Source organism: Colobus angolensis, unplaced genomic scaffold (genome assembly GCF_000951035.1).
Source record: "Colobus angolensis palliatus isolate OR3802 unplaced genomic scaffold, Cang.pa_1.0 Scaffold11, whole genome shotgun sequence".
NCBI lineage: Eukaryota > Metazoa > Chordata > Mammalia > Primates > Cercopithecidae > Colobus > Colobus angolensis.
The window spans coordinates 1,055,516-1,065,868 of record NW_012112030.1 but is presented as its reverse complement, the minus strand read 5'-3'; the positions used below and the strand labels follow the sequence as shown (position 1 = coordinate 1,065,868).

General features: G+C 40.8%; 1 protein-coding gene across 1 annotated transcript in view; it reads left to right on the top strand.

Moving 5' to 3' along the window:
* Positions 1–10,353, top strand: part of ANO2 (anoctamin 2, calcium activated chloride channel) — a 372,967-nt gene that overhangs the window by 274,871 nt on the left and 87,743 nt on the right. The window contains exon 15 of the mRNA XM_011955293.1: positions 7,187–7,261. Coding sequence (XP_011810683.1) covers positions 7,187–7,261 — 75 coding nt within the window. The remainder of the gene's footprint in view (positions 1–7,186; positions 7,262–10,353) is intronic.

Below are 10,353 nucleotides of genomic sequence, written 5' to 3'. Positions count from 1 at the left end.
GCGCTGTTGTGTGGCTCTGTCTTATTGAGAAGTGGGATGGCTGTTCTGATTCAATATGGGGTGCTGTTGTGTGGCTCTGTCTTATTGAGAAGTGGAATGGCTGCTCTGATTCAATATGGGGCGCTTTGTGTGGCTCTGTCTTATTGAGAAGTGGGATGGCTGCTCTGATTCAATATGAGGCGCTGTTGTGTGGCTCTGTTAGATGAACTCAGGCACGGAAGTGTGTGTGTGGTGTTTAGTATGACTGGAGTGGTGGGCCAGACTAAGAGTAGTGGAAGAATAGGAAGTGAAGAGTTCCAAATATCAACATTACCTGGACTGTGGTGAGGAGCTGCTGGCCAGAGTGAAGTAGGGTTGACATGAGGACATTGAGGAGTAAGTCAGTTTCTGGATCTCAGTTGCTTGTGATGATGGCAGGATTGGGGAAGATGGCAATGCAGATGATAATCACAAAGTACAAGTCCTTGTGGCTGAATGGTGTGCCCCCCAAAGGAGAGGCTCTCATAGACAGAAGAGTAAAGGTTTAGAAGTGATAAGCAGACAGCACCTCAGCTCCGCTCCTCAAACAGTACACAGAACTGAATGCAAATAAGCAATTGCTTTCAATATTTTCCACCATCAGAATAAATCAACTATGGCATTAAAACATAATTCATGTTTAAAAGGTCCCTGGATATTATTTAGAATTTAAAATCTAGAAGCAACCATTCCTTATAAAGGAACCAGTTAGCCACAGCCTTCTCAACAACTGAGCAGAAGTATCAGAGGCCCTGTTCTGGTGTTCCCTAGAATGAAGCTGCTGACCAGCCATGGGTGTGTCACCTCTCCTCCTGTACCTCAGGACTGATCTGATCAGCAAGGGACTGGATTATTTATTCTCTATGACCCCTGCCAGCCTACTATCAGATGACTTGCTATGTGCTAGCTAGAAGTGTCATTCTGTTCTGATGTTTGATCCTTCATGTCATAATGAAAGATGCACCGTAGATTGCCAGGTAGTCAGGAATCTGATTTTAACCTTATCTATCTAAAACTCTGCTGCTGTGTATATATCCTACCCTCTCATTACACTGAGCCATTTGATCATACCGTGTGTTATGGTATCTCCATGCTTTTGCACATGGTGCTTTCTCTGGAATACCTTCGTCCCCCTTTGCATCCTGGGAAACTCTAATCATTCTTTAATCACAACTGAAATGTCTCCTAGTCATTGAAGTCTCTCCTTATTCCTCTAGGTTGGAATTCACTCCCTCCTCTCTGTTTCCATAGCACTTTGCGTGTCATATCATGTCGTAATTTGTGTTCATCTTTCTCAGTTTCTGCTACTAGTTAGGGCCAATAATGTGAGCTGTTCTTCTATGCATGCCTACTGCCTGGTGCTAGCATGATGCTTGAGGTACATATTTGATGTTCGATGTATGCGTCCTGTATCGAAACAAGAGTACTACAACTCACGATTATATAGAACTTACAATTTTCCAAGTACTGTCACATATGTGGTATACTCATTGAGTGCTCAGTAAGGAAAGTTACCAGTTGTCCCATTAGAGATGCTGATTTGAGGACACAGATAATTTGAACAATATGCCTTAGGTCAGCTAATAAAGAGGTGGAGACAGAATGAAGCCCACATCCTGTATTTCCAAATCCATTATATTTCTCTTCTCCTTGACACTGCCCCCAAAATATTTGCCAGAACATAGGGACAGTGTATGAACATTTTGATAGAAGCCAGTCTGACCTATTCCTGACCCTCTTGCTATTATCTGGAGGGCTGAGGCAGATGATGATAATGGAACTGCCAGTGAGGATGGCAAGGTTTGGCTTCCTGTCCTTTGTGGGCTTCTCAAAGAATGAGGACCACAGCCTGCTTCTTTGGAAGCCCAAACCCAGTTCCACTCCAGTCCTGGTCACTTGGCATTTATCGTCTTCATTCTTTTTTTAGGGTTGGGAGTAGCCTGCACTGGTTTCACATTGGTATGACTGAGTATCTCTTCTTTACAGTCCTGCTTTTAGCAAACTCAAAATATAAAAATCTGGATTAAAAACCTAGGAGAATCTGCAGATCCTGCCCCTTCAGAGAGGTGGAGTGTAATTCCCACACCTTAAATGTGGGCACTTTGTGACTTTCTTCTGAAGAGTAAAGTATGGAAAGGAGAAAAAAAGAAACTTTACAACAGAAAAATCTGACAGATATCATCTCCACCAGGAGATCAAGGTTGACATCATCAGTGGTCAGTCATATTCTAGCCTGTATCCTTGATATGATGTGATGAAAATGGCCCCTTCCCTCTTTGGTCTTCTTCCCCCAAATGCATAACCTCAGTCTAATCATGGGAAAAACTTCAGACAAGCCTGTGCTGAGGGACATTCTACAAAATACTTGAGCAGTACACTTCAAAACGAACAAAATCACCACCAATAAAAAATGTCTGAGAAACTGTCACAGTCTAGAGGAGTCTAAGGGAGCATGACGACTAAATATAATGCGTTTTCTTTGAGGGGACCCTGGAACAGAAAGTGGCTATTAGGTAAAAACTAATATAAATAGTATATTATTAAATTTAAGTAATATTAGATTTTATATTATATTTATAAGAAAATATGACTAAAGTATGAACTTTAATAATACTGTACAATATTGGTTCATTGGTTGTGAAAAAATGTATTTAATATAATAGGGGAAACTGGGTGCAGGGCATATGGGAACTCCTTTGAAGATTTCTAAATTAAAAATGTATTTAATAAAATAAAGAAAATAGAGGAAGGAAATACCATATCTTATTAATGGAAATGCAAAATGCTACACCCACTTTGGGAAGTTGTCTGGCAGTTTCTTATAAAGTCAAACATATACTTACCTTATGACTTGGTAATTCCATTTCTTGGTAATTATCCAAGGGAAATGAAAACCTATGTTCACACCAAAACTAGTGCACAGACACTTTTACGATGGCTTTGTTCATAATTGCTAAAAACTAGAGACAATTCAAACATCCCTCAAATAGTGAAGGATGCATGAACTGTGGTACCTTCACACAGTGGAATATTATTCAGCAATAAAAAGGAACAAACTACCAATACATGCAACCACATGGACAACATGAATCTCAAATGCTAAGTCGAAGAAGCCAAACTCAACAGCCTGCATACTCTATGAATCCACTTATATGACATTTTGGAAAAGGTAGAACCAAGGGGGCATAAAACAGATCTTCTCAGGTTCTGGGGATTGGGGGAGGTGATAGACTACAAAGGGCCTTGGGAGAATAATGGGAAGTGATGGTATTGTTCTATGTCTTGATTGTCATTGTGGTTGTGGTTATATGACTATATATTTATCAAAACTTAACAGAACTAAACACTAATGAAGGTGAAATTTACTGTGTGTAAATTATATCTTAATTAAAAGTGAAGTCAGGTGTGATGTCCTATGCCTGTAATTTCAGCTAATCTGGAGGCTGAGGCAGGATGATCACTTGAGCCCAGGAGTTCGAGGTTGCAGCGAGCTATGATTGTGCAACTGCACTCCAGCATGGGTGGCAGAGTGAGAGGCTCTGTCTCTAAAAAAAGAAAAAGAAAAAAAAAAAAAAAGAAGAAGAAAACAACTCAAGGATGATTGCTACTTTACAAAATTATTCTCCGAGGGATTTGTTTAAATAGCACTCTCACCTATTGCCTTTTCAGTGATTTCATTTCCAAATGTTTAGCTTGCCAAAAGGGCACTTAAACGTGGTTTTATTACTGTGCTGCTTGCTGTCTGGAGGCTCAAAACTGGGAGCCATCATCAAGGGACATAGACACAAAGAGCTGAGACAAAGAAGCTAGCACAGAGGACAGCTAGGCTCCTGTCTTAACAATGATTGCATTAGCTAAGTGCTTTATAGTCACCTGCTTTTGATTATATCATGAAGCTGATTAGACCTTTTATGAGCCTTCCAGTTTACAGAGCTCTCGCATATGCATGCATTCATGTGATCCACACAATACCTGGGCCACTTAGGTGGGACAAGTGTTATTTCCATTTTAAAAGGAGAGAGAGGTGCTAAGAGTTCTCATACCTCTGTGTGCCTGCACTCTCTTGACCTGCTTCACAGGTTGAGCAACTTTAAATGCATGGTAATTTGGTGTGATAGATATAACTATATTTTACAGATAGGGCACGTAAATTATTTTACAGATAAGGAAGCTGAGGATCTGGGAATTTCCCAAGGTCATTCACCTAAGAAGTACCAGAGCCAAGAGTTCAGAACTTGGATGTCCTGGTTCCAAGCCTACGTCTCTTTGTGCTGTCTTATATGCTGGCTATAGGATTTGTAAGCAGAATATATTTAAGTTAAGGATATTTTGTTGCAAGTCTTCATGTTGTTAATGTATCCGTGAATGGAGAATTTTAATTGGCTTCCGTTATTAGAGCCAGATTATTATAAGTAAAGACTACTTTACTCACTGTCATTTTTACTAGTGACTTTGGGAGCTTGGAAGACAGCGGTGCAATGTTTGTGTTTCTCTTGGCTTCTCATGCTGGGAGAGTGTCTGAACGCATGAGCACTGTGTGTGTGTTGGGAGCTGTGACTTCCAGAAAAAAGAGATCACCAGTGTAAACATAAGAAGGGGTGATTTTTCAACATACACTAGAACGTTATATCAAAATGAGCATTTTTTTCTTTCAGTTGCTTTGAGTGGACATTTAATTTGGTTGCTTTTTAGTTATGTCTCGTTTTTATGCAAAATAGTAATGCCACCTTCCTAATCAGATTTAGCTTAGAATTGCTTTTCCTTGTTTCCTTGGTGGTCTCCGAGCTCCTCCTGGGCAGAGCTGAACCTTCTCCTCAGCGTGTCCTCAGTATCTAGCACAGAGCCCGGCCCATTGGCACTATTTAGACTTTGTTTGTTGAGTAGGACTGAACCAAGACTTACTCATCAAAACCTTGACCATAATTGGGCGGGAGGCTCAGGAAAAGTCCTTCCCTGGCCCCTCAAATTTCTCTTCAGAATCCCTATTGAGTGTTATCATACATCAGCCCATCCTCAGTTTTCCTTGTCAACAGCTTGAAAAATCTTTTAAAAATACCCTTAAGGGGCCAGGTGCAGTGGCTCACGCCTGTAATCCCAGCACTTCGGGAGGCCAAGGCGTGCGGATCATATCACAAGGTCAGGAGATCGAGACCATCCTGGCTAACACGGTGAAACACTGTCTCTACTAAAAAAATACACACATACACACACAAACTTAGCCGGGCGTGGTGGCATGTGCCTGTAGTCCCAGCTACTCGGGAAGATGAGACAGGAGAATCATTTGCACCTGGGCGGCAGAGGTTGCAGTGAGCCAACATCATGCCACTGCACTCCAGCCTGGCAACAGAGTGAGAATTCGTCTCCAAAAAAAAAAAAAATACGGGTAAGGAAAGAGTGTGTGAGTGAAACGAAGAATTAATACTGAAGGAAAATGAAAGAAACTCTACTCCCTCTTGATGTTTGGCCTAATTTAGAAGAACGTGAATGAGTCTTGTTCCAGTCCCATCAGAAATAGGTTCATATGTTCCTATTTCTTCAGAATGGCCTCAGGATGTAGTTACCTTGTTCTCACTGTAGGATGGAAAGCCTGTTGGGCTAAGAGTCTAGCAACAGGATTCTATCACAAAGTCTGTGCAAACCTGAATCTATTGCTTGTTTACATAATCCGTAAATGCAAGTGCTAATTACTAAGTGAATTCAGCTATAACACTCATTCCCACCACAATTTATTAAGCCAACTCCACCTGTTGCTCAGTTCCAGGCATGAGAATTGTTCCTCTTCTCACATCCCTTCAGACTCACTCCCAAGATAACCCTCACTCCTAAACTGACCAGTGATTCTTAAACCTTTTGGTGTGTGGGTGTCATCTCTGTTTCCTTAGCCTGTGAGCCCCCCAGGAGTGGTGATCTTGTCAGTTTTCTTCTGTCTCCCACTGTGCCTGGCACCAAGATCAACGCACAGTGGGCCCTAGAGGGATTTTTAGAAAGAAATCTTTTAGGATAAGGAGGTCCTTCGCTTACAGTACAAGCTTTCAAAGGCTAGATGGCACTGTTGCTAGCGCCAAATCAGGTGTATTCTGAATATCAGTGGTGAGGAAGGGAGAGGAGAGAGCAGGGGGGCCCTGGAGCGCTCACCGCTGAGCCGCATTGAGACACTTTGCAGAAGTACTTGTGGATTCTTGCCTTACTGGCAGGGAGTGCTCTGCCATATTCTCGACACCTTCACAAACGGCTTCAGATGGTCTTCCCAGCTACCTCGTGTAGTAGGCAGGACAGCTGTATCAATTCTAATTTTATAGAACTGCAGCTCAGAGAAATCAAGTGCCTGAACTAAATTTATACAGCAGAGCCGTTTAATTAGCAGAGCTGTTATGGCAGCCCCTCCCCTGTCCCCCACCAAATGAGGGTCCTCAGAGCATGCTGAAGGAGGACTCTGGTTAGTGATACAATTGTCCCAGTATAATGGCCTGGGTGAACTGGACCCAGTCCAAGGGGAAGAAGGTAGGATTCTCAGCCAAGTTGATTGAATGAATCAGCTTAACCTGTGCCTCAAAATGTTTGGATTTGTGACAAGGGAGAGCACATAATAGTACATGTAAGCCTCTTTGAAGAACAAAATTGTGGTAATTTGCACAATTATTAGGCTCTAAGATCAGTGGTTGATGTTTTATTTAACAGATGATCTATTTATGGGATGCCACCCTGTGTTTGGGTTATTACCTGTCATTTGTCCATTGCTTTACTATATTCACATGTTTCTTACTAAAACAAAACAAAGAAAACTGTCCTGTGGAGTAGGCAGGGCAGGTATCACTACTGTGCCCCGTTTACAGATGAGGAAATAAAAGGTCGGAAATGTTAATAAGAGACATATCCAGGATCACACAGCTGATAAGTGGTTGAATTAGAACTTCAGCCCAGTGTGAGTTTGAAATAAAATCTTATCCTTTTTTCATTGTAATTTTTCCAGGCTACGCCAGCTCATCTAGAAATTATAAAATTAGGAGAGTTGTTGATAATATGGAGAGTAAGGCATCAGTGACTAGAAATATATCTATATAGGGTGATAATGATCAATCATATGCAAATATATGCAAATTGAGAGCAAATTAATTAATATCTGTTATTCGTGCCTTCTGATTGTCTCTGCTCTCCTGTTTCTCCCCAGGATGATGAAGATAAACTGACCTGGAAGGATCGTTTCCCAGGTTACCTGATGAACTTTGCCTCCATCTTATTCATGGTAATTTCTTTGAGGGACCACTTGCCTGTGACTGCATGCATGTAGATGCTGTTATGTGACTACTGGGGATATTATATGCTGCTAGGAAAATAATGAGAGGTTGGTAAAGGGAAAGCCACAGTCCTGTGTAGAGGGGCAGGATCTTGTCTGTTAGTGAGGCCATTGACTACACCTGCTAGAAGTTGGAACTTCCAGGGAGTGGGTTACCAGATGGTGCTTCCACATCAAGACAGACCAGAAACTTGGAGAAGGAATCAGGTAAGATGGCTGCAACTGCAGCAGCCTGTTTGGGCTGTGGGGTGGCTCTCTCTGACGTTTGTGGCTAGACCAGAGTCTGGAAGCCACAGGAGATAGCCAGCTTGGGCTCGGTAAGTGTGATTCTTCAGCTTTCCTATAGTTGCTGGGTTTATTTCCTTGTGCTGTACCTTAGAATTTGGTACAGCCCTTTTGCAAGACCCAGATGGTCTCAGCTGTGTCAGGGAGTGCTGAGGGAAAATCCTGTGATTCGTATTTGAGTTAGATCAATAAAGTGGTAGCAGTTTATTCTTGTTTGCCAGCATGGGCAAGACAGCAGTACCTGAAGCTAGAGGACCTTGGGGAAGGCAAAAATCAGAGGACAATGTTAGGGTTACTAATACCCCGTATCTCTTTATGGAAATATTCCTTATGGTATTCAAGATTGGAGGTTCTGCTTTACAAAGGAGTGTGTGTACTCACAGCTCAGAGCATTTCTAAGTAGGCCTACATGTTAGTTGCAGGGTGGAAGAGGGATCACTTATTCCAAAAATTGGTCTGGAAATTCTTGTAACTCTGACTCTGGCCTGAGGTTTCTTTTTTTTTTCCCCATTGTTTTTGCCATCATGACCTTTAAGTACAGGAACTGTGTTTTCGCCTTAGAAATGTAAAAGGTGAAGGAAACTTTGATATCACCAATTCAACTCCTCATTTTTCAGATGAAGTACAGAGTTGATGGGTGCCTTGCCACAGCTTAGAAGTCTAAATTTGCTTTCTGTTCATTGCTTAACAAGTACAAGGCATGTGGAATTTATTCAAGAATATGTGGTGAGTTGCCGTGTGTTAAGCTATTATGACATAAAGTTTAATTTAGCACTTCAAAGCCTCCCACAACATGCGTATTATTGTTAAAGAGTTTATTCCTTCATTCAGTATTTAATGAGTCAAACGATGTGCTTGACACCATTCTTAGACACTGGGGATACAGCAGAAAACAAAACAAAATAATCCCTCTCTTAAAAAATTTGCAGACAATAAATAAGTAAATAAATAACAATAAATAGGTAAAATAGACTTCTGTCTCCAGTAGTAGTAGGTTAGGCTATTTGTAACTTCCCATTTTGCTAAAATTTACCAAAAAAATTGAATAAATATGTTTTTCAACCTTCTCAAAGCCTCAAAGGACTGACAGGATAGGAAGTAATACCAGAGGCTAAAATCTAAAGGAAAATGGGAACCAAGGAAACAAATGCCTGGGCTCTAGAGCTGCTTTTACCTTGAGAACATTTGCCCGTCTAGGCAAACCTAGGCTTTGGTTTTGGCGGTTTTATGGGAGCAAGCAGGATAGAAATTAGGGATGACAGATGGCCCCAAATGGGGATTATAACAGGATGTCCTCACCAAATTAAATCAGAACTCCAAAGGGCTATGTTCAGAGTAAAGATGAAACTGGACTGTACACACCCTTTCCCACTTATGAGACTATAGAAAAATTGTTATGGATCTAAGCAGAAAAGGGAGGAAAGGGGAAACAAAACTCTGTCCTTAAGAGGTGGCCAGGGGCAATCCCCATTGTGGCTTTCTATCCTGGGTCACCACTTAAGAGGATCAGGGAACCTCAGGTTGTGAACTTAACCCAACACTAGTAGGACTCCCAGGTGCCCAGAAGAAGCAAATATAAGCTCTCTCTGTTGGGAAGCATATTTATGCCAGGCCTCAAAAAGTCACCCAAAAGAATTTTTCAAGGGCAATGAAGAGAACACAGTCAAAAACAACTAATTACTCAAGAAATTGAAGCACCATATGAAAGAACCAGCAGCAACAGACAGCAAAGACCAGAGATATTGAAATTATCAGTCACAGGTTAAAACAGCAAACTTACACAAGGAATAAGAAACTATTTTGAAAATTATCTAGCAAATGTGAAAACTAACCAATAAACCTCTATCTGCTAGAAATAAATATATATATATAGAAATTAACAAAAATATTGTTATATATATGATTTTTATATGCCATGTATATATGTGTATGTATATGTGTATACACACACACACACACACACACAACCATGGATAGATTTTTTTTTCTTGAGACGGAGTCTGATTCTGTCACCCAGGCTGGAGTGCAGTGGCGCAATCTCAGCTCACTGCAACCTCCGTCCCCCGGGTTCAAGCGATTCTCCTGCCTGCAGCCATGGATAGACTTAACAACAAGTTAGACAAGGCTGAAGAAAGAATTTGCAAACTTCTATACAGGCTGGAATAAATTATCTGTAATACAGCATAGCGACACAAAAAATTGGCAATATGGAAGACAGGTTGAAAGAGAACAGGTAATGAATGAGATATAAGGACTGGTGGTTTCCTAATTTGATGCAGAATGCCAATCCACAGATTGAAGAATCCCAATGAAACCCAAGCAGAAAAAGAAAAAAAATATCTGTATCTAGATATATCATAGTGAAATTATAGAATATATGAGACACAGGAAAAGTCTCAGAAGCAGCCACAAATCCAAAGGCAAATTACCTTCAAAGGAAAGACACCTGGACTTACAAGTGATATTTTATAGCACATTGGAAGTCGGAATACAGCGAAAAGCCCTCTTCATGTGCTGAAAACAGAACAATTTCTAACTAAGAATTCTATGCCCAAGAAAAGTACCATGTAGTGGTAAGGATAAATTAAAGATATTTACAGACAAATAAAAACTGAGAGTTTGCTATCAGCTGAATCTCTCATTAAAATAAATTCTAAGAATGTGCCTTGGATATGATCCCATATGGAAGATCATGGTTTTAGAAGGGAATGAAGAGCTTTTAAAGTGGTAAATATGTGAGAAAACCTATATGAACC